Genomic DNA, 24,976 nt, shown 5'->3' with positions numbered 1-24,976 from the left:
GGGAGCCAGCAGCTATTTTGGCAATGTCCTAGAATGTAAGAAAGCTTCAAAATGAGTATTTGGGCCGGGCACAGTGGCTCACGCCTGTAATCCCAGGACTTTGGGAAGCCAAGGCAGGTGGATCACTTGAGAACAGGCGTTCAAGACCAGCCTGACCAACATGGTGAAACCCTAACACTACTAAAAATACAAAAATTAGCCGGGCGTGGTGGTGGGCGCCTGTAATCCCAGCTACTCGGGGGCTGAGGCAGGAGAATCGCTTGAACCCAGGAGGTGGAGGTTGCAGTGAGCCAAGATCACACCACTGCACTCCGGCCTGGGTGACAGAGCAAGGCTCTGTTTCAAAGAAAAAAAAAAACCCACAAACTAATTATTTGATGGATTCCATCCTTTAGGAATTTGCAATTAAGGGAAAGGAGTACATTCAGAAATACATTTAGCAATATATAAGGCATAATTTTCATTCAGTAAATAAATTCAGAGTCTATTAATACTATGGGCCAGGCCATATACTATTATGTGCCAGAGAAATGAAAGTAAAGAGACGTGGTCCTTACTTACCCTTATTGTGCAGTGCTGTGAGGTATCACCAAAAAAGAAAGAAAAAAAATCAAGTAAGCAAATGGTAGGTGCTAAGAAATGAACAAGATACTTCTGAAACAATGGTGGAAACTATTTTGGAAATGGTGGCTTGAGGCAAGTGTTTCTGGTTGAGACCAAAAGGACTTACCCACTTGTAGAGGATTCAGTGATTAGCAGTAAATAAAAGGCTTGAGGGCGAGTTGGAAAGAAGCAGGATTATGCAGGGCCTGGTAGGCCAATTTAAACTGTGCTAGAGCCTGGGGCACTCCCTCCTGAAAAAGAATGCTGGCCTAAGAAAGAATTAGTGGCTCACGCCTGTAATCCCAACACTTTGGGAGGCGGAGTCGGGTAGATCATCAGGTCAGAAGATCGAAATCAGCCTGGCCAACTTAGTGTGGTGGTGTGCACCTGTAATCCCAGCTACTCGGGAGGCTGAGGCAGGAGAATCATGTGAACCCGGGAGGTGGAGGTTGCAGTGAGAAGAGATTGCTCACTCTAGCCCGGGCAACCGTGCGAGACTCAGTCTCAAAAAAAAAAAAAAAAAAATTAATTCTATGGTTTGAATAGATATTAGGAAAGGAAGAAGGAAGTGGCATAAGGCAGGCAGGGGAACATTTGTATTTTTCCCCACACAGCAACCAGAATGTTACTTTCTCAACACATCCGAGAGCATCACTGCCTTGGCTTAAAAATAGTTTAACCGTTTCCCATTGTTTAGGACCAAGTGTCTGAGCACTTTACATGTATTAACTCATTTTATCCTTACTATAGTGCTGAGGTTAGTACAGTTATTATCCTGGTTTTGTATTTGATGAAACTGAGGCAGAGAGAGGTCGAGTAACTTGCTCAATAGTTACAAAGTGACGTGGGTAGCATTCAAACCCAGTAAGCTGGCTCTAGAGTTCACGCTCTCAGTTAACCAAAGATTAAAATCCCTTTTGGGGGCTTTGGCTCCTATCTGTCCCTGCAGTAGACCCATCGAGGCCCATAGAGGTCGGTCCCTCTCGCCAGCTGCACCCACTCCAAGACCTGAGAGCCCAGAAACCAGCCGAGCCTCCAGCGTTTGACCTCCTCCGCCACCAGAGGGCGTTAAGGGCCGGTCGCCTCCTCCGCTAACCGCTCATCGCTAACCGCTCTGTAGGGCGAACAGAGAACAGGATGCCAACAGCAAAACCGCTGCGGCGTCTCTCTGCCTCGGGGCTCAGGGCTGCGGGCCGGGACCTCCCCCTAACGCCTGCCGCAGCCCAAGGAGGGGACAAAAGTCCCCTCCTTGGGCTGCAACATTCACCGTCATCAACGCGCCTCCTCGGCGCGCGCTGCGTCAGCCCCTACTTTCGCCCCGCCCCCACCTCACGTGACCCGCACCGCGTCTCGAGGCCGGAAGCGCGCGCGCTCCGGCGTTCCCGGCGGTCTGCGAAGTTCCCGGAGCCCCGGTCCTGCCGCGGGTTCGCGCTTGTGCTCGCGCTCGTTCCCAGAGTCGTCGGCCGCTGCGCGCGCTCGTTGCCCAACCCGGTCCCCGCCCCCAGACACGCCGGGCTCTTCAGGCACCACAGCCATGTGCTCGTTAGCGTCAGGCGCTACGGGTGGGTACCCATGGCCCCTCAGCACCCGGCTCGCTCACCCCTAGGCCGCGCCTGTGTGGGGCCGGTGGAATACCCTCTGGGACGCGGGCCCGAGCGGGGTCGGGGGCTCCCAGGGAGCACGGAGGAGGTGCTGAGTGAGGGCCGCGGGCGAACAGGAGAGGGGAGAGCCCATTCTCACCTGCTCCTCGAGCTCCCGGGCCGAACCGGTGTTCGAGGCTGATCTGATTGTTGTGCGTGTGTTAGGCGGCCGGGGCGCTGTGGAGGATGAGGAGGACCTGCCAGAACTGTCGGACAGCGGGGACGAGGCCGCCTGGGAGGATGAGGACGATGCTGATCTCCCCCACGACAAGCAGCAGACCCCCTGCCTGTTCTGTAACAGGTTCGTCCGCCTCAGCGCCTGGCCCTTGCCCTAGGGTGCCCGACCGCGTGGGGTCTAAGTGCCCAGGAACGACTTCGGGCAGGAGGCGAACCGGAGTGGCCTGTCCTTGAATTCTGCGACCACTGGTCTGGGGTGAGGGCTTGTGGAGAAGGAGGACCCTCTGTAGTAGAGAGGGGGAGCCGTGAACTGGAAGGCCAATTGTACTACGAGCTTTTGACTAGTAGTGCATTGAATCTGTGGTTTCCAAATCTTGTCCCTTGAGACGCTGAAAAAACGACAACAAAATGATGCTGAATTCTGCACCTGAATTCTTCTAAATCAGGAATAGGGTCTAGGAATCTTCTGTTTTTATAAGGACAAGATCAGAAGTAACAATGAAGTTACTAATGAGTAACAAATTTGGGAGCCACACTGAACTTAGATAATCCCTAAGGAGCCTTCCAGCTTTACCATGCTAATTCTTTGAGCAGTAGAGAGCTTCTCAGGTGAAACATTTCTATTATATTTGAGCGGTTTAGATGGTCTAAGAAGGAAGTTCACCTTCCTTAAGTAGGATATTTCATTTAGGGAAAAAGAGACTGCAGTATCAATAATTTGCTCAAGGTCATAAAGCTGTGGTGTGCTTATTTCCAAATTCACATTCCTGCCACTTAAAATTGTGACTATTAGTCTTGGGAAGACTTGGTTGCTGTCCTAGGCAAGTAGGCATGAAAGAGGCCCGGTTGGCATTGGCCAGTGTTACTTTAATACATTTTCCAGTGTTCTCTGTATCTGGACATGGTGCTGATTGGTGGTGTGTTAGTGTTCTCATCTGTCGCCCCATTGGGTAGGTGGAATGTCTGCATATATTCTAGTTGTCATAAAATATTTATTGAGCACCAGGGGTGCAGTGCCTGTGATAGCCTCCATAAATACTCCAAATAACCTATCTCGGTAAACATTTGTTGAAAACTAATGCTCCACATGTGTTAGGAATATAGATACGGTATGCAGCTTCTCTGCAGTGTATTCCTGTCTTTAAGTGTCCTTCAGATTTGCATGTCACATAGTAAAGAGGCTTGATGCTCACAGTGTCTGTAATGCAAGTACGTTGGGAACACTACAAGATCACTTTTGAAATAAGGCACTTTGGGAATATGCCAGCTGTAAAATTACATTTTATGCTTTATTTCTAAAAGCAGTTTGAGCTGTGCCAGTTCAAAGCCTCTAAAAGCAGAGTTGACAGAGGAGAAAAGAATCTCAAGTAGGGAAATTGTATGACTTAAGAGAAACAGAATCTATCAAAGGGAACTCTCTTAAAAGCCTTTTGATAAAATCAGTGATATTATTTGACAAATAAATTAACTTTGACATTTAAAGGATAGTTGGTTTTAGGTGTAAAATGGGACTCAGAAGTACTAATTAATTCCCTTTGGAAGTGCTGAGTTCCATTCCTTTCAGATACAAATGTGTTTGTTTTTTCTTAATTGGAAATAAAACTAGAAACCAGCAGAGTTTAAAAAAAAGTGTATAGGTACTATAAAATCGGTATTTAGATTTCTTGGGGGACTATTCCATGAAGCTGTTGCTTGATTTTTCAGGTTATTCACATCTGCTGAAGAAACATTTTCACACTGTAAGTCTGAGCATCAATTTAATATTGATAGCATGGTTCATAAACATGGTGAGTATTTTTTTTAGAATAAAGGCAATCCCAAGTTGTGAAGTTTAGCCAGGCATGGTGGCTCATGCCTGTAATCCCAGCACTTTGGGAGGCTGAGGTGGGTGGATCATTTGAGTTTGGGAGTTTGAGACAAGCCTGGCCAACATGGTGAAACCCCATCTCTACTAAAATGCAAAAATCATCTGGGCGTGGTGACACACACCTGTAATCCCAGCTACTCAGGAAGTTGAGGCAGGTGAATCGCTTAAACCTGGGAGGTGGAGGTTGCAGTGAGCCAAGATGGCTCCACTGCACTCCAGCCTGGGCGACAGAGTGAGGCTCTGTCTCAAAAAAAAAGGTGTGAAATTTAAGTTCAGATTTTATAGTTTTCCAGACCCTTTTTCTGTACGAGTCTAATATGGTGAATCATACAGCAACATCTTATGTGGAAATGGAGTTTTTTGACAAGTGGTCCTTGAGGAAATAATTAGTAAGTCACTCTTCTAGACAAGATTCACTATATTTAAGCTTATATTAGCTTTACAACTAAACACAAAAACAGACTTGGCATGTGATTACATATTAGAATTAGGGAGAACAAGCATAGAGTTAGAATTTGAAAAAGGAGGTAGGTCATTTGAAAAAAGACAGCTCAAAGCATGACATGAATTTCACGGCCTATGAGACTGAGTTTTGTACAAAGTTTGGTAGACACTGGAAAAAGAGTGATGAAGCAAAACATTCAGGTGCTGTTTCTATTGAAACTTTTATATAAACAAACTTGCGTTACAATTAAGGGTTTCAACTTCTTTAAATGGATGTAGAAGAGCTACACTACAAAAAAATTAAATACAGAATTGGTCTTTGGTCCCTATATTTGTTGAAAACTAAGAAAGGACATTATTGAGAATACTAGACAGATGTTTCAGTGTCAGATAAATATGTGGTATCACATGTTTATAACTCATAAATTCAACTTGAAGTACTTTTGTAAGGCATAAATGACAGCCTCATTTTTAAATGTTCTTAATGTTGCTTTTCTAAAGTATTAGAATAATACTTGAGATATAATTTTATATTTTCACTTACCAATATGGGGGTTTGTATGCTATTAAAGCTTTCTCATAACAACAGTTTTATGACAAATAATTGGTTGGTTGGGTATATTACTGCTTTCCTTTGTTATAGATGCTGCTTCATTTCTGGAAGGATACGAGAACCAGATAACAAACCTCATTGGGTTTGCAACATTTAACTTCATGTAAAAGCTAGTATACACCATGTCCTGGCAAAATTATAATTCCATACACACCATAAAAATTAAGGATTTAAAATTTTTAGCTGATATCAAAATTGCCAAATACTTGGTAAAATGTAGAACCTAATTTTCCAGATTTGTATTGTTCTGACAAAGAAGGAATAGAATTTTAAAAATCAATTTCACAGCTTTTTAGAAATACTACAGAAGCTTTAACTTGGCATCTATGGCTGTTTCTCAGAATATTCTGAAGTATTATTCTAATTCTTAATACAATCAAAATATCAGTTGTAATTTAGAGTAAGAAGTATTTTATTATTTAATCAGAGATCCCTTATAGAACAGGTCAATTAAACAAAATTCACATTATGTTAAAACAGGTGAATTTTCTTTTTTCTCTCTTTAGGACTTGAATTTTATGGATACATTAAGCTAATAAATTTTATTAGACTTAAGGTAAGTTGACAGCCTAATTTATAATTTTGTTTAGAAATTAAAGAAATGCTACATTGACTATGAGTCTACTGATGATTTAATCAGTCAGATTACTGATTATTTAAAAGAATATGAGGAATTATTATAGGAGGAACTGTGTTAAATTTGGTACTCATATTGGGGGACTCGTGGACATTAGGAACTAGCATAACAGAAAGCACCATGTAAATGTCCACCATAACTAACAAGTATTATTTTCACTGCGTCTAAGAGATGAATCAGTGTATGTGAAAAAGTAATTCAGTGTCAGATAAAGGGAAGTATTGATGGAGAAGATCTGTAAAATCAGAAGTAATTTCTAATGTCATTTTAAGTATTTTGGTTTCTCTTTTTTGTTCTGTTTTTTCAAATACTTTGTGGGTATTTTTGTCCTATTTAAAGGAATCTTTAATGACATGACAATGCTTTCCCCAAATCCAAATAGTAAAAAACTCTTCATTGAAACTACTGATTAAGCAATCATCCAACAAGTTAATGAAATGACAAGTATATACAGATTTCTTAGAGATATACTGATTTTGAGTAATGCAGACGTGATTTCCTTTTTGTTAAATTTCTGTAGTTTTTACTAAGGAGATTTTGTGGTTATATGTAATGGAAAAAACATACAATTAATTTTATATCCAGAATCCTACAGTTGAGTATATGAATTCCATATACAACCCAGTGCCTTGGGAGAAAGAAGAGTATTTGAAGCCGGTATTAGAAGATGACCTTTTACTTCAATTTGGTAAGATGAGCATAAGTATATCTACTTTAATTAACATAAGCCATTTGTTATGGCAAAATGGAGGTAAAGTGTTTTAGGAAAAGACATGCTTTTTAAATTTTTCCAAATGCTTCATCAGGTAGTTGGTTTCAATGGAAAAGTTAAGTTGCTTAAAAACTAATACTCACACTAACATTACCAGAAAGGAATTTAAAAGTATGAGCTTGTGGCCAGGTGTGGAGGCTCCCACCTGTAATCCCAGCACTTTGTGAGGTAGAGGATCACCTGAGGTCAGGAGTTCGAGATTAACTTGGCCAATATGGGGAAACCCTGTCTCTATTAAAAAAAAAAAAAATGTAAAAATTAGCTGGGTGTGGTTGGTTGACACCTGTAATCCAGTTACTGGGGAGGCTGAGGCAGGAGAATCGCTTGAACCCAGGCGGCGGAGGTTGCGGTGGGCCAAGATCTCACCATTGCATTCCAACCTGAGCTACAAGAATGAAACTCCGTCAAAAAAAAAGAAAAAAAACAAGTATGAGCTTGTTTGAACATTTTGTACAGTATGTTTTAAAACATAGGGAGACTTGAGAGAATAAATTTGTTGACAAAAACTCAAACGCTAATATTTGAAGAGATTTATTCTATGCCAGATATGAGGACCTTGACACAGCTCTAGGAGATCCTGAGAACATGTGCCCAACATGTCAGGCTACAGCTTGGTTTTGTATGTTTTACGGAGACATACCACATCAGTCAGTACATATAAGAAGTACATTGGTTTGGCCCAGAAAGGCAGGACAACTTGAAGGGAGGGGGTGGTGGCTTCAGGTCATAGGTGGATTCAAAGATTTTATGATTGGCAGTTGATTAAAAGAATTAGTATCTAAAGAACTGGAATCAACTGGAAGGAATGTCTGGACTAAGATAAGGGATTATGGATACCCAGGTTTTATCATAAAGATGAAGTTCTAGCAGGCTTCAGAGCTCTTTTTAGACCTAAAAACATACCAGAATGGCTGGGCGTGGTAGTTTATGCCTGTAATCCCAGCAGTTTGGGAGGCTGAGGCAAGCGGATTGCTTGAGCTCAGGAGTTCAAGACTAGCCTGGGCAACATGGCAAGACCCTCGTCACTACTAAAAATATAAAAAAATAACTGGGTGTGGTGGTACACACCTGTGGTCCCAGCTACTTGGAAGGCTGAAGTGGGAAGATTGTTTAAGCAGGTTGGGGGTGGTGGGGAGGTTGCAGTGAACTGAGATTGTACCACTGCCCTTCAGCCTAGGTGACAGAGTGAGACCCTGCCTAAAAAAAAAAAAAGTATGGGTCTCTTAGTTAATTTTCTGCTGGATCAGGGCAAAGGCCTGGAAAAGTTTTTTTAAATGATGACACATTCTCTTGGTGAGGCTGTGGTTAGATAGGCACTCTCACTGTTGATAATAGAATGCAAATTTGGCAGTACTTAACAAAACTATATATGTGCTTTTAACCTAGCAATTTCATAGGAATCTATCTTGAAGGTATACCCCCTACATTCTGAAACTGTGTGTACATAAAGTTACTGATTTTAGCTTTGTAATTTCAGAATGTTGGGAACAACTTAAACGTCCTTGCATAGGAGAATTGTCACATGTGGAGTAGTACACACCTTTTAAAAAGAACAAACCTCTCTGAACTGATACAGAGTGATATCCAGGACATACTGTTAAATGAAAAAGGGCAAAACCCAGAAGAATGTGTTGTGCTACTACTCTTCGTGTAAGAAAGAAAGGGATTTGGCTGGGTGAGGTGGCTCACACCCGTAACCCCAGCACTTGGGGAGGCAGGCAGATCGTGAGGTCAGGATTTCGAGACCAGCCTGACAAACATGGTGAAAGCCTGTCTCTACTAAAAATACAAAAATTAGCCAGGCATGGTGATGCACACTTGTAATCTCAGCCACTTAGAAGACTGAGGCAGGAGAATCGCTTGAACCTGGGAGGCAGAGGTTGCAGTGAGTTGAGATGACGCCACTGCACTCCAGCCTGAGTGACAGAGCAAGACTCTGTCTCAAAAAAAAAGAATTTGAGCAAATGCAAATGTTGCTCATTTGTGCAAAAGAAATACAAGAAGGATAAATCAGAAACTAAAGGGTTTCTTACTTCCAGGGGTTAGTGGGAAAGGGATGAAAAGAAGGGTCCAACGAGAATGGGTAACAGGATAATGAAGGAGTAATACTTCTCTGAATAATATCTTTTTGTTTGGCTCTGATTTTAGGGATTATAGTAATGTTTCTCATAGTCTTCCTTTAATCAAAAATAAACAATTGAAAAAACCAGATTGTGGTGGGTTAGGTAGGGGAGGAAGGTGATGGTACATAATGGAGTACAAACACTAACGAATAAACATTACTGTATTACAAATGAAAAACATAACTACACAGAAAGGACTGGGGAAGAAAACTAAGTAACTGGAGTCTTGATTAGATATTATGGCAAGGCTAAAGGTAAAAAGAACTACATAAATGCTGTAATTTAGTAAGTAAAGGTGTTTCTTATGGGCTATGGATGAGCAATTCTGACAACTTTTTGTGTATCCTAGAATTAAAAAGTAAATATGTATATTATGGATGATAAGAGCCAGATTTCTCACTGCTAGAGAAACAACTTCCTAATAAGGAACTGGAAAAGAAGAAAATGAATCCTGTGATGATAGATTGGAAATAGAGGTATCAGTATAAACTTAAGTTTTTAATGTATACACAGATAGATACAGAAATAATAGATGTGTGTGCATTTGTGGGTTAGTATATATACATATATTTCCTAGCTCTGTTTGCTGAGAGGGCCTAGAAAAACCCCAATGGCAATTAATGCACCTAATGCCCAAATCTTAATTTCTAATACTTTCTGTAATAAAAGGAACCAAGGCTCCTTAAAGTGATGATTGATTCTAGGCATGGAGGAGGAAAAATATAAGATGAATCTGGGACATCTTGTGCCAGAAAATAAGGAAGTAGTTAAAGAAGGGGAATACTTATCAAAAGAGCACAGGAACCAACCTGAAGGAGTATCTGATGGCCAATACTAGAATGATTCGAACAACACATAAAATAACAACAGTATTAGATTTTAGTCTGTTGGATGAAGTAAATATCCATGAGTCCATGCTACCAAAAAAAAATCAAATAAATAAATGGAAAAAGAACAGCTGAACCATAGTATAGCATTCCTATTAATATAGAAGGAAAGAGAGAAGTAGAAAATCCCCTTTAGGCAAATACCACAATAATTACTTGAAGAAAAGATCCATCAATTGAGGCTACAATAACTGGGCAAAAATTTAAGGCAAAACAGGATTTGTATAGATCAAAGTATCTTCCAAAGAAATGTATTAACTACAAAGGAGTCGGAAACTTTAATGAAGAAAGCCAGTGGAGGACTATCACAACCAAGTAGGAGAGGTAAATATGACCAGTAATAAGACATAGTCACCACGAAGTCCATGATATGATGCACTGAGGATACAGTATGTTTTATCTGGTGTTATTGCCAAAAATGTATAACTTCATGCAATCATGAAAAAATATCAGACAAACCCAGGTTGAGGGGCATTTTACAAAATTACTAATCAGTGCCCTTCAGAAGTGTCAAGATCATGAAAAACAAAGAGGAACTGTTACACACTGGAAGAGACTAATGAGAAGTAAATAGATGAATGCATCTTTAATATATAATTATCTACATATTCTTAACAGTAAAAAGTTTTTATTATGATTAATTTTTTTATTGCAGCAGAAAGCAAAACAGAAACTGGCCAAAGAGTTTGAAGAATTTTGAAATCAAAATACAAAATGAGGTTTGTAGTAGGAAGTAGAAAATATAGTACACCAGCCTTAAATAGTTTGGAAATATTTTGTTGTGCTCGTTAATATTTGGTGAATTAGATAATGAATGCAGTTTTTAAACCTCAGTGACTCAATATTCTTCCAGAGTGATGAGAAGCTAGTGACACCCTGCACTGCTTTTATAACAAGAATTCAACTTGGACTGTAGTCTCTTAGGGTATTATGCATTCGTTAAGCTTAGCTATTTTGTCCTAACTTTGAAGACGTATCTTCACAATGGAAAAACTGAATAGGATTTTTTACAAAGTCACATTTCTTCCAGTGCTATCCTGAGGGGAAAATGTAATATTTGCACTACTTATTGCATTAAGTTGGTCTGAAAGTTACACCAGTAAATGGTTGTGAAATTCACTAACTACATATGTTAACTTCTCTTTGCAAAGCTGTTAGTTCTGCAGAAGCCAGTGATTTATATATAGTGAAATTAAAATTAAATGAAATTAAAATTAAATCAATAATTTAAAAATAATACTGGGAATTAGGATATTTGGTAATATCAGCAATAAGACTTTAGTGTATAGATTTCACTCTACCTTGCCTGGGATGAAAAATTGTTGAATATGTGGAATTCTTTACACGCTGTTGTTAGGAATTTTTTTTCCTCCAGTTTTTTTAAGGTATAAATGAAAATTGTGTACATTTCAGGTACACAGTGTGATGATTTGATATGCGTATACGTTGTGAAGTGATTACCGTAAGCAAGCTGATTAACATCACCTCACTTTCCAGTTTTTATTTTTGTGGTAAGAACACTTAAGATCTACTGCCTGCAAATTTCAAGTATCCTGTGCAGCATTTTCAACTACAGTCACTATACCATAGATAGATGCCCAGAACTTATTCATCTCGTAGCTGAAAGTTGGTACCCTTTGACCAACATCTCCCCATGTCCCCCGATTCTCAACCTCTGGCAACCACCTTTCCACTCTCTGCTTCTGTGAGTTTTTTTTTTTTTTTTTTTAATTTCACACAAAAGTGAGATCACACAGTATTTGTCTGGCTTATTTTGCTTCACATAATGTCCTCCACGTTCATTCATATTGTCATATATGGCAGGGTTTCCCTTAAGCAATATCTGAATTTAATACCTACTATAATAAGGACATGGGCTAGGAGGTGGCTTTGTGTAATGGCAAGAACATGAGCTGGGAAGGCAGGTGTGGGTTTAAATCTTAGTTCCTCCATAAACAGATATATAACTTTGGAATAGTAACTTAATTTGTCTGAAATTTATTTTTTCCATGCCTAAAATAGGGATAAATATATCTTAGCTTTGTTTTGAGAATAAAATGAGATGTAATGATGTACTTGAAAGATACCTGCTGATCAGTAAATATTAGGTTTTTTCTCTCTTCCTGGATTTGATTGAGTGTAATTAATACTTAAATATGTGTTCAGTTTAGCCAAATAATGAAAAACTTAGACTAATAGCATGCTCTTTGAATTTAAACTGAAACAGTTTAGATGATGAATAATAATTTTTTTTTTTTTTTTTTTTGAAACAGAGTCTTACTCCGTTGCCAGGTGCCAGGCTGGAGTGCAGTGGCATAATCTCGGCTCACTGCAACCTCCACTTCCAAGGTTCAAGCGATTCTCCTGCCTCAGCCTCCTAAGTAGCTGGGGCTACAGGCCTGCACCACCAGGCCCTGCTAATTTTTTGTATTTTTTTAGTAGAAACAGGGTTTCACCATGTTGGCTAGGCTGATCTTGAACTCGCCTCAAGTGATCTGCCTGCCTCGGCCTTCCAACGTGCTGGGATTACAGGCATGAGCTCTCGTGCCCAGCCAAGATGATAAATATTTAATTAAAAGTACTTTCACTAATCTTTCTCAATTGACCACATAATAGAAACTTAGGCCATGTTTATTCCTAACATATTTTTAATTGTTTTGTTGTTATAAGATGGCCTGATAATAATGTCCATTTATTTCCTTAGACGTAGAAGATCTTTATGAACCGGTGTCAGTACCCTTCTCGTACCCCAATGGACTCAGTGAAAATACATCTGTTGTTGAAAAATTGAAACATATGGAAGCCAGGGCACTGTCTGCTGAAGCCGCCTTAGCTAGAGCACGTGAAGATCTGCAAAAAATGAAGTAATTTATCAATCTTACAAAAATTAATTGTTTAGATCCCCAAAATAATACAACCAATGGCAAGGTTAAATATAGTAGAACATTTCAAATACTGGAAAGTACACTGTAGGTATTTTATATTCATACTGTTAAAGATATACAGCATTTTTATACATTATGCATACAGTTAATATAAAATTTTATGGTTTTACCTATTCTGATATGTTCTGACAAATGTTGTTTTCATGTTTTTGTTCTTTAATATTGCCTTCCTTTCATTTTTCTGGTTACCAGTTGATTTCTCCATGTTGCTTTTTCTATCCTAGATTTTAAGTGGAGGGATTAATCTTTTTGAGGTTTGGAGAAAATACAGGGTTGAAATTTTTATTTTTAAAGAATCAAAACGTAGGCTGGGCTTGGTGGCTCACGCCTGTAATCCCAGCACTTTGGGAAGCCAATGTGGGTGGATCACGAGGTCAGGAGTTCGAGACCAGCCTGGCCAACATGTTGAAATCCCATCTCTGCTAAAAATACAAAAATTAGCCAGGTGTGGTGGTATGTGCCTATAATCCCAGCTACTCAGGAGGCTGAGGCAGGAGAATTGCTTGAATCCGGGAGGTGGAGGTTGCAGTGATTCGAGATGGAGCCACTGCACTCCAGCCTGGGTGATAGAGCGAGACTTTGTATTGGTGACAAAAAAAGAATCAAAACGTAATTATGGTATAGTATGAAACCAGAAAACCAGATAGACGGTGACAGTTTTTCCATTGAGTAAATTAGCGTTCTACTGGTGTAGTACTTTTCAAAGTTTAATGTGCGTAGGAATCAACTGGGATCCTGTTAAAATGTTGATTCTGATTCAGGAGATTGAGAGTAAGGCCTGAGATTCTGCATTTCTAACAAGTATACCTCACAGATCTTCCTGTTGGATTTGTAAGCTGTTTGCTGTTGCGTTAGTACCCATTTGAGGGTTTGCCAGAATGAATGTCCAGCAGGAAAGATAGTAGAGCCAATTGTAGTTCCTCTTCCCTGTTTCAGAATTTTTATGCTAAATAACCTAGTAACCAACACCAACTTGACCTTCTGCCCCTTTGTACTTCCCCCTTATATATACCTTATAGTTTCCTAGTATGTCATGATCTGAGAGGGATCTAAGTGTAAGAGCTGGAGTGGGTGGTACTGGTGTATGTAAATAATTACCTAGTTGGGTCTACTTTCTGCTTGAATAACATTCCCAAGAAATTAATAAGGTTTTTAAAGAATGTTAATAAAGCTGAAATATACTATATTAATATTAAGTTGCTAAAAAGGGATTTTAAAACAATAGAAATAATAGAGGATAATAAAAGTAATATATTTATTTTGTTCAGTTGAAAGACATAAGAGCTATAATCTGCAGTTGGCATTGCTTTCATGGTTTGAAGGAATGCATAAAATTGTTTTTGAATATTACCATTGCTTCAGATCCAGCAGGGGGAGCTTTCAGTTGTTCAGAGGCTCATCACACTCTACTCCCTCCTCTTTCCTCTTCCTCAACCTCTAGCCTTTCCTTTATTCATGGTCCAGTAAACCTGTCTCAAGGGTGTATTTCAAATTGATTACAGACAATTTGCTCAGGATTTTGTGATGAACGCAGATGTCAGAACCTGCTCGTCATCTACTAGTGCCATTGCGGACCTCCAGGAGGATGAGGATTGTGTTTATTTCAGCTCATACGGGCATTATGGGATACATGAAGAAATGCTAAAGGTTAGAAAAGAACACAAGTGCGCCAAATCCTTACTAAAGGAAAAATAGAACAGGTTCTTTCTTAATATATATGTACACTGTAGGAGACCTCTTTTTTGGGGGGATGGGGAAAACTGCTTTTTAAATACCTCTTTGGTGCTTATTAGCTCATCTTGGGTTGGATATTACAAGGGCACAGTGGCACACACCTGTAATACCAGCACTTTCGGAAGCCGAGGCAGGAGGATTGCTTGAGCCCAGGAGTTCGAGACCAGACTGGGCAATATAGTGATACCCTGTCTCTATTATTAAAAAACAAAAAGATTACAGAGCCATCAGTCACTTATACTTTCCATTTAAAATCATTATTAATCTTTTTATGAAATCACCTTTTCCTTAAAATACTGGAAAAACTTGACTATTTTAGTCTTCTCAAGAGCAACTATTAAATAGGAACAATTAGATGGATTAAATTATATATTTGCCTTTTAATGTGTTTAGGAAATGATTAATTTCAGTGTTTTAAATAGCCATACTGACTTTCGGTTGGGCCAATAATAATTCTTTGATATAAAGTTCAATTATAAATCTTATAATTATTATGGTGTAACTTTTTTACATTTGAAATAGGAGTATTTCCTGAATTGGCCAAATTAGTTAAAGTTGTGCACTGCATACTGATGTTTTGGTCAATCAGACTGGATATGTGATGGTGCTTCCATAAGACTATAATGCCATATTTTTACAGTGCCTTTCTATGTTTAGATATGCTTAGATACACAAATACCATTGTGTTACAGTTGCCTACAGTATTCAGTACGGTGACATGCTGTACCGGTTTGTAGCCTAGGAGTAATAGACTATATTATAGAGCCTAGGTGTGTAGTAGGCTATATACTGTCTTCATTTGTGAAGTATTCTCTATGATGTTCACATAACAACAAATGTCTCAGAAGTATCCCTAGCTTTAAGCAACATGTGATTGTACTTAAATCTGGCGTGTTATAATTTTTATAATGGTATTATCCATATAAAATAGAAGTTGATTTCTAGCTGTACTTGGTAATTATACATTTTATTAAGTATTGTAGATTGTAAAATAGGAAGATGTAATTTTTAGCTCAGTGAAATTGAGAATATGTAGAGTAAAATAAATGTTGGAGTGTAAAAATTGAAAATTTTAGATGTTTATCTCTGAATTTTAGATGCCACCATTACCTGTTCTTAAAACCAACAAACAAAATATCCCTTTCTAAATTCTTCCTCCAGATACTGTTTTATTTTATGGTTTCCCTGAAGCATAAGCATTTAAGCTAACCAGAAATATTTGATAACATGTATATATTTTGTTGATTCGGTTTTGCTGGATCACAGAATAGAAGTTTGGTAATTGATAATTGTACTTAATGTGAGGTCTTTTAAAAGTGTCATGTCATTACTAATTACATGTCGTGGTTGTGCTTTTTGTTGTCACTTGAGTAATAGCGTAGCATTATAAATAATAGATTCCTTGTTGTAAGTAATACATTGTTTTAAGTCTCAGTGGATTTGTTGAAAAGAAATTGACTTGCTTCATTTTCTTTATTAAAATTAATTTTATTTATTATGTTTAGAATATTTTCTTTAAAGAAGTTTATCTAGGTCCATGTTTGTCATTTTAAATTACTCCATTGCTTAAATACTATAAACCTTGAATTCCTTTGGTATGGAAATTGTGTTGGGCTTTTCAGACATGTTAAAGGCCACTGAAACTTTTAATAGATATGAATGTTGTCAGTACAATCATTAGGGAAATTCAGTTTGAGTACTTATAATTTACAAATCTTTATCCTGGACACTTGTAGCTATATGTCAGTAACTGTAAGATTTCATACCTGATCTGGTATCTTTAACTCCTTTTGATGTACATATCGATTTAAGAAGTTCCAACTTGAAATTTCCAATGCCATCTTTTCCCTTTGAGAGAAGCACTTAAATATCATTCTGTGTGCCTTAGCTTCCTTTAGTTCTTATGCAATGTAATTTCCTCCCCTTGGAAATGATCTGATTAAATGTCTATAGGAAATATGGATAGTTGATTCAAAAAGAACTGTTTATCCATTTTGCTAGGTTATCTGTTTAGATAACCTATTCTGTTAAGAACTGTTTATCCATTGTGCTGTGCATAAATGTGAAGCATGCCTTATATCACAGCTTTATTTCTTGTTTCTTACCAGAATGATTCTTAGCACACATAAACTGTTCAAGGTATATTACTACTAGAATCTTACCCAATTTTTATAAATCACTTAAAATTGAGAAATCATATTTACGGGACATATTTTTATGCTTGGAATTGGCCTTGTTTTTATACAGTATAATTTGGATTTTTTGTTGCTTAGTTTCATGTCTTTTAGTGACATTATTTTTGGTACATGTTTTGATTATAGTTTTAAGTAAAAGTAGGTTGCGATCTTATTTCTTCAGATAAGATAAAGATACCTTTTTTGAATTCCAGAGATATAATTGATAGAGGGATAGATTACATGAACTTTAAAAATTCCTTGCCACTTTATCTTTTTGAAGAAGAGTCATGGTTGACTAATACTATAAATTGAAATGCATCACTTTTCTTTGTTTTAAGAGAAACATTATTCATCCTGTTGTACATTAATCACAGATTGTAGTACCATTTAGTAAACTGAAACTTCAGTAATTTTCCTTTACTGCATTCTCTTTATTGTATCTGCACCTGTCTTATGCACTCGGTCCACCTTCACGAGCTTGTCAATTAAAAGCATACTGTTGCTTGTATAAGTAAAATTTATAGTGTATAACTTTTTTCTTTACCTTCATTCTTTTTTAAATATTTGTGGGAATAATTTCATGATATTTTACCAGTCTTAAAATATTATCTTGCTCCTAAGCATTGGAGCTATAATTTTGTTATTTTATTTTTCTTAGTTTCAAGGTTGGTATAAGAAAGATTTTAAATTTCTGCTTATTGTTTTTTTTGTTGTTTTTTTTTTTGAGACGGAGTTTCGCTCTTGTTACCCAGGCTGGAGTGCAATGGCGCAATCTCAGCTCACCGCAACCTCCGCCTCCTGGGTTCAGGCAATTCTCCTGCCTCAGCCTCCCGAGTAGCTGGGATTACAGGCACACACCACCATGCCCAGCTAATTTTTTGTATTTTTAGTAGAGACGGGGTTTCACCATGTTGACCAGGATGATCTCGATCTCTTGACCTCGTGATCCACCCGCCTTGGCCTTATTGTTGTTTTTTATTGACATGTTAGCCTTTGTTAGAATAAATTTTTAGAAATGGTTATAAAGGCCACACTTTTATTTGCTTGCATTTTCATATTTATTGGATTTTTTTTTTCAAAAATTCAGGGACTAAATTGAAGCTCTACTATATACAAGGCACTATGTTTAGTATACTTTGGATTTTGTTGCACCAGCATGAGCATACAAACGAAAACAGATGAATATATTGAAAGAGCCAGAATGAAAGATTGTAATTTAGTTGAGCAGCAGTGCATGGAGTTAGGACAGCAGTTGGAATTCCATTGATTAAGTTGAAGTAGTGGTGAGGCAGATGATTAGTGAGAGCTTTCTGAATGACTGCATTCCTGACTGATGTTCACCCTGTGTAGGTTTTGTTGTTTCAGCAGAAATCACTGGTTATAGTATCAGAAGAGTATAAAATTTGTAAAAATGCATGAAATTGTATGATTTGAAAAAATAAGTTTTAAAATTATGTAACTAGTTAATATATATAAATTTATCTTAGTAATTCTTAAAATAACTTCAGAAGAAGATTTAATAAGCCTAATTTTAAAATTTTTTTGTAAAGCAGTGAGAAATAATCAGAAAACATGGAATTAAGTATGGACAGTTCCCTTTTTAGGTCTAGTACTTAAGTAGAACAACTTGCCCTGTAAGATCTCCTGTTATGCTTTTAAAAAAATTTCAATATTGGCATCAAAATGTTTTGGGGATGTGATTTGTATAAAATTTGATATTGTAGCAATTGGTGTAATAGTTTCTTTTCACCCTAATGTGAAACTTAAAACTAGAATTCCCATTCTGTGATATTTACTTTTATCACAGTCATGTTTTACTTACTTGAGAGCAGAGCCCCTAACTGCTTAATTTGCAGACAGTATGTGTTTCAATCTAGGGAGTCAACTCTGTTCATGAACCAGCATAAATGTTAGAGTTGCATGCTTGCCTTGGTTACAGGTTATATGAGACTTCAGAATGTAGGAGCCTTATAATGTAGGCTGCAGGGCTCAAATGATTTACTTTTAGGCTTACAAGCTTTTAAACAGCATTTCCTGGTAAAGAAATTTTTACAAACAAAACATGAATGTAAATCAGATAGGTGGTGATCAGTGACTTTCTTATAAAAACATATTCAGTTCAATGTAATTTTTCATATGTAGCTGCAATGTTTACATTTATTTGTTTATTTTTTATCTCCCTTATTTTTATTTTTATTTTTTTAGAGACAGGGTCTCACTTTGTTGCACAGCCTGGTCTCAAACTCCTAACTTCAAGTGAGCATCCTGCCTCAGCTTCCCAGAGTGTTGGGATTACAAGCGTGAGCCACTGCACTTGGCTTCTCCCTTATTTTAATATAGCTGTAGTACAGGGAATCAGGCTGTAGTTCCCAGGACGTATTGAAAAGAGCAAAACATGTTCATCTTCTATTAGCTTTAATTATTACGGTGATAATGGACGTAAAGAGGAAAATATATACATTTTTAAGAACTTGAGTCTTATTTTTCAGTCTTCTTAAAGTATTTTATTTATGTGTTGTTGCTATTTCTATTTATTGTTTTCTTAGGAGAAAAAATAAGCTTGATAGCCCAAATATAAAAACTGCTATGGAAACTAGCAATGTGTGATAAAATGGCAAATATTTCCCTTTAAAAAAATTTATTTGTTTAGACTGTCCTATAAGCAGTGTTTTCCTCTCTCCACCCTAGGACAAAATACGAACAGAAAGCTACCGAGATTTCATATACCAAAATCCACATATCTTCAAAGACAAGGTAAGTAGCATAAGTTATAGAATTACACATTTCATGTTTTTTTGGGGGCAGTAGAAATCCTCTCTTGGGTCATCCTTGTGATAGCAATTGATTTAACATACTCTGTCTTTATTTCATGGAAGACTTTTATGAGCTGCTCTGTGGTGCAGAGTACTGATAACAGAAATGCTGATTGCTGCTGTCATTCAATATGCTCTTTTTTAAAATTGAAAGTTAATTACAATGACATAGCTTAGTTAAATTTTGCTTATTCAGATAATTTTGCTTAAACCGTATTTTTTATTTAGTTATTCCCATGAATTTTAAATGTATCAGATAAGCACCATGTCATAGCACACTTTTAATTATTACTCTAGTGTTAAGTAATTGAAAATAATTTTAAGACTAATAAGTAGGGTTCACTATTGTAATAAGGTATTTTATATGCTTTATTTTAATACTTTACTCCTTTAAGAGATACTTTATATTTTACAATTAGTTTTAATATTGTCTCAAGTTATTTAAAAAATGATCTTATACTCTGTGTGTGCATGTGCCTGTGTGTTTGAAATTTGTGTTTTTTGACTTTTCTTTCTTACACATTTATTTTTACCATTTTTTCTTTACTCCCTTTTCCCCTCTCTCTTTTCCTCCCTTTCCACATTGGCATGGTTACTTAAAAGTTTGGGTTCTCTATTTGTTCTTCCTGATGGGAAATTCGTCCCCTAATTTAATCAGGAATATTGTGATCTCTTTCATTTATATACCTTTCCTTGGGAGTTTTTTCCTATTCTTTTTACTTTGAGAACATGTATACTGATAATGTATTAGGCTGTTATAATTATTGATAATGTATCAGGCTGTTAGAATTCCACTTTCATCTAAGGTTATTTCATAGGCTTTACATGATATGACAGCAGCAACAACTTTTAAGTTTTAAAAATCCTTTTTCCTGATTTTTATATTGTTTGGAATATAATCTGGATTGGCTTTTCATTTTCCATACCTCTTTTTTAAGAGCAGTGTTTCACTTGTGAGTTAGCTTAATTGGACAGACGTACAGTAATTTATATCGTGCACTGATATTTTTTGCCAAAGCATTGCCCCTCATGAAAGATTTATAATTGTTTATGCTGACTCCCACCATAGTCAAATGATTTCATTTTAAAATTATAGTTACCAGTTTTTTATATTTAGCGTTTTTGTATGCTTTCTACATATTTCTATAGTGGAGAGTTTTCATGGTTTTTATATTTGCAAAATAAGTGCTGGAAAGTTTAATGTTTGTCTAAAAACCACTTTGTTTCTAGTGAAGCAAATTATGTTACTGTCAATAATGTTACTTTATATTTCTGGTTAGATTATGCCCAGATTTTTGTTTTATTTTTTCCTTAATATGTTGTATAGAGATTAAACATGAGAATCACTAATCCTGGCTAGTTGGAACCAGTTATATAATTTTGGGCAAGTGGTGAATCTCTTTGGGCCTAACCTGTAAGGTGATTGTAAAAATTATTTCTGGTTCTAAAATTCTGTGGGCTTTGTTAACGGTGAACATCATCATTGCCTTTCTTTGAGCCATCTTCTCTTAATACTTGGTGATAGGAATACCAGAAGAGCTTATTAAGAAAGTAAGTTTGAATGTTCCTTCAGTATGCTTCTGGTCTTTGGTCTTATAATAGGTAAGTAAATAATGAACAGGCTCAAGTATTAGTAATCACAAGATTAATCATCAAGATATTAAGTATTATTATTAAAAATGTTTTCCTTCCTTTTTCCCATCACTTCTCTTCATTTCTTCCTCCCAGCCTCCTTTTCTTCCTTCTTTTCTTAATATTGTTTCAAATCACAAAGCTCCTGTGGAGGCCATATGGTTTCTCAGATTAATTTAACTTTGGGTGGTATTTAATCGTGTTGTCACCCACTCATAATTAATTTGTTTGTAGTTTATTGAAGAAATTCCCAGTTAGGTGCCTTTATGCTTCTGGTTATTATCTACAGTTACACTTCATTTTTTTTTTTTTTAAGAAAAAAAGAATCAAATTTTCTCATCCTTTTATAAAGTAATGTTGATTCATTCTATTCTACCTCTTTGATTCTATCAAATTTTAGTTTTTCTGCCTGATCACCTAATTCTAAGCTAGATATAATAAATAATTAACATACAATTAAAAATATAGGTTTTAGAAGCAGGTTAACCTGTGCTTGAATACAGGCCCTACAATTTACCAGCTGTATGACCCTGGACTTATTTCTTTATTTTTATTTTTATTTTTTTTTGAGATGGAGTCTTGCTCTGTCACCAGGCTGTAGTGCAGTGGCCCAATCTTGGCTCACTGCAACCTCCGCCTCCCGGGTTCGAGCAATTCTCCTGCTTCAGCCTCCCCGATAGCTGGGACTACAGGTGTGTGCCACCACGCCTGGCTAATTTTTTGTATTTTTAATAGAGATGGGGTTTCACCATGTTAGCCAGGATGGTCTTGATCTCCTGACCTCTTGATCCACCCACCTTGGCCTCCAAAAGTGCTGGGATTACAGGCGTGAGCCACCATGCCTCCACCCTGGACCTATTTCCTTGCCTCCCTAAAGCTCTCATTCTTCATTTGCAAAATGAGGATTAAATAAGGATTTTTACACATACACGTATATGTATTGTATATACATTATATCTGAGTGTGTATATGTATAGTCTTACCAAAAAACACATACTCTAAGTGGAGTATACTAAACATATTCTTCTGTACTTAACTTTCTTCACTCAGCAGCTTTTCTTGGAGATCATTCCTTACTATCTTTTTTCCCCATGTTTTCTCTTGTGGTAAAATACACATGACATAAAGTTTGCCATCTTCACTATCCTTAAGTGTATAGATCAGTGGTATTAAATTCATTTATAATGTCATGCAGCCGTCACCACCTCTATCTCCAGAACTCTTCATCTTATAAAACTGGAATTATTCCCATTAAAACATAATTCCCTATTCTCTCTCCCTCCCAGCCCCTGGAAATCACTATTCTATTTTCTGTCTCTATGATTTTGACTACTCATATACATCATATAAATGGAATCTTACAGTACAGTCATCCCTCAGTATCTGTCACAAAGGAAATACAGTCAGCCCTTTATATCCCTGAGCTCCAGGACCCTCTGTGGATGCCAGCATCCACAAATGCTCATTTACTTGATATAAAATGGTGTAGTGTTTTCATATAACCTGTGCGCATCTTCCTGTATATTTTAAATCATCTCCAGATTACTTATAATACCTAATACAATGTAAATGCTATATAAATAGTTGTTATACTATGTGTATGTGTGTGTGTATGTATATATATATGTGTGTGTGTGTGTGTATATATATATATATTTTTTTTTGAGACAGAGTCTTGCTCTGTCACCCAAGCTGGAGTGCAGTGGCACAGTCTTGGCTCACTGCAACCTCCGCCTCCTGGGTTCAAGCGATTCTCCTGCCTCAGCCTCCCAAGTAACTGGGACTATAGGCACATGCCACCATGCCCAGCTAATTGTTTGTATTTTTAGTAGAGTCGAGGTTTCACTATGTTAGCCAGGATGTTCTCAATTTCCTTACTTCGTGATTTGCCCGCCTTGGCCTCCCAAAGTTCTGGGATTACCGGCGTGAGCCACCGCGCCCGGCCTATACTGTGTTGTTTAGGGAATAATAACTAGAGAAAGAAGACTTCATGTTCAGTACAGTTGCAAACTTTTTTCCCTAATGTTTTCGATTAGTGGTTGGTTGACTCCCTGGGTGGGGAACCTGGGGATATAAGTGGCTGACTGTATTTCCTTTTGTGACTGGCTTATTGCACTTAGGGTAATGTCCTCAAGGTTTGACCTTGTTGTAGCAAATGTCAGAATTTTTTTTGTTCTTAAGGCTCAATAATCCATTGTATGTATGTACAATATTTTGCTTATCCATTCATTCATCTTTCTATGGATGTTTGGGTTACTTCTATATTAAAGATATTGTGAATATTGCTGCTATTAACATAGGTGTACAACTATCTCTTAGAGGTCCTGCTTTTAATTCTTTTGGTTATATACCCAGAAATGAAATTGCTGGGTCATATGGTAACTCCATTTTTAATTCCTTGAGGAGCCACTGTGCTGTTTTTCACATTGGGTACACCATTTTGTTTTCCTACCAGCAGTACACAAGCGTTCCAGTTTTTCCATATCCTTAGCAATACTTGTGGTTTTCTAGTTTTTTGATAATAGCTATCCTAATTGGTGTTAGGTAATACTTGTTTTGATTTGTGTTTTTCTAAATGATTAGTGATTTTTGAGCATCTTTTCATTAATAGTCTTTTAATGGTTCATATATCCACTATAAGAGTGTCCATAAGTTGTTTCAGTTTTTATATTAGAAATAATGTTTCTGCCGGGAGCGGTGGCTCAAGCCTGTAATCCCAGCACTTTGGGAAGCCAAGGCGGGTGGATCACGAGGTCAAGAGATCAAGACCATCCTAGTCAACATGGTGAAACCCCGTCTCTACTAATACAAAAAATTAGCTGGGTATGGTGGCACGTGCCTGTAATGCCAGCTACTCAGGAGGCTGAGGCAGGAGAATTGCCTGAACCCAGGAGGCGGAGGTTGCAGTGAGCCAAGATCACGCCATTGCACTCCAGCCTGGGTAACAAGAGCAAAACTCCGTCTCAAAAAAAAAAAAAAAAGAAATAATGCTTCATATAAAATATTAAAAATATTTAAATATATGGGAGTACAATTATAAGGTAATTTTTTAGCAGTGGACTCCCTAGGTCAAAAAGGGTATATACCATGTATGGTGTCACCAGTTATGCTACCAGCTTGTCATTGGTACACAGCAAGGGAGTGTTGATCTTCCCGGATACTATCACCAAAGCACTTTTAGCAAACTTCTATATTCTACACTAATCTTTTATGTTTAATTTTTTAGTTTTGTAAATGTTTTATTTTAATGAGAGTTTCTGGAAACTTATTACATACTATTCTATTGTGTATATTTTTCTATTTTATTTTCGTTTTCTTCCATATTTCTTCCAATATTTCAAGTTGATGTACTTTAATTGTATTATATACATATATACTATATAGTATACTGTTTTCTTGCTATTTTGGTTAATACATTTTATCCGGAACTTTTAAAAAATTATTTTTGTTTGCAATGATGTATATAGATTACATGTTAAAATAAAGTTCTTAATGTTTGTAAAAGTGATTATGTTAAGATGTGTTTACTCACCCAGACAGGCTATGTGTTGAAGAACAATCAAATTCCCACTGAAACCATCTGGGCGTAAGATAGGAAGCACAAAGTAGTAGCCTTTCGACAACTTTATTTCTTCAGTGAATATCAGGCTATTAAGATTTTCTCTCTTCTAGAGTCAATACTAATAAATTATATTTTCAATACATAATGGAAGGAGCTGGGCATGGTGGCACCCACCTGTAGTCCCAGCACTTTGGGAGGCCAAGCTGGGCAGATCATTTGAGGTCAGGGGTTTGAGACCAGCCTGGCCAACATGGTGAAGCCCACCTCTACTAAAAACACAAAAAGTAGCCGAGCATGGTGGCAGACCGCTGTGATCCCAGCTACTTGGGAGGCTGAGGCAGGAGAATCAC

At 37.3% G+C, this 24,976-nt stretch overlaps 1 protein-coding gene across 4 annotated transcripts in view; it reads left to right on the top strand.

Annotated features, from left to right (window-relative positions):
• The first annotated feature begins 2,106 nt into the window (after positions 1 to 2,106).
• PRMT3 (protein arginine methyltransferase 3) overlaps positions 2,107 to 24,976 on the top strand; it is a 137,298-nt gene continuing 114,428 nt past the window's right edge. For 3 of the 4 annotated variants that reach the window (XR_010338349.1, XR_010338348.1, XM_012456490.2), the window contains exons 1-8: positions 2,126 to 2,165; positions 2,409 to 2,544; positions 4,125 to 4,207; positions 5,851 to 5,900; positions 6,567 to 6,669; positions 12,468 to 12,627; positions 14,211 to 14,355; positions 19,308 to 19,373. Coding sequence is in view for 2 of the 4 variants with exons in the window: in XM_012456490.2 (XP_012311913.1) it covers positions 2,138 to 2,165; positions 2,409 to 2,544; positions 4,125 to 4,207; positions 5,851 to 5,900; positions 6,567 to 6,669; positions 12,468 to 12,627; positions 14,211 to 14,355; positions 19,308 to 19,373 (771 nt within the window). In the remaining 2 variants the exon portion in view is untranslated. Of the gene's footprint in view, positions 2,166 to 2,408; positions 2,545 to 4,124; positions 4,208 to 5,850; positions 5,901 to 6,566; positions 6,670 to 12,467; positions 12,628 to 14,210; positions 14,356 to 19,307; positions 19,374 to 24,976 lie in introns of all 4 variants that reach the window. The other variant, XM_012456488.2, reaches the window with a different exon arrangement.

The sequence above is a fragment of the Aotus nancymaae genome, unplaced genomic scaffold, assembly GCF_030222135.1.
Source record: "Aotus nancymaae isolate 86718 unplaced genomic scaffold, 86718_ANA_hifiasm-v0.15.2.pri h1tg000059l, whole genome shotgun sequence".
NCBI lineage: Eukaryota > Metazoa > Chordata > Mammalia > Primates > Aotidae > Aotus > Aotus nancymaae.
Note: the sequence above shows the minus strand (reverse complement) of the source record. Positions and strands in the feature narration are given on the sequence as shown.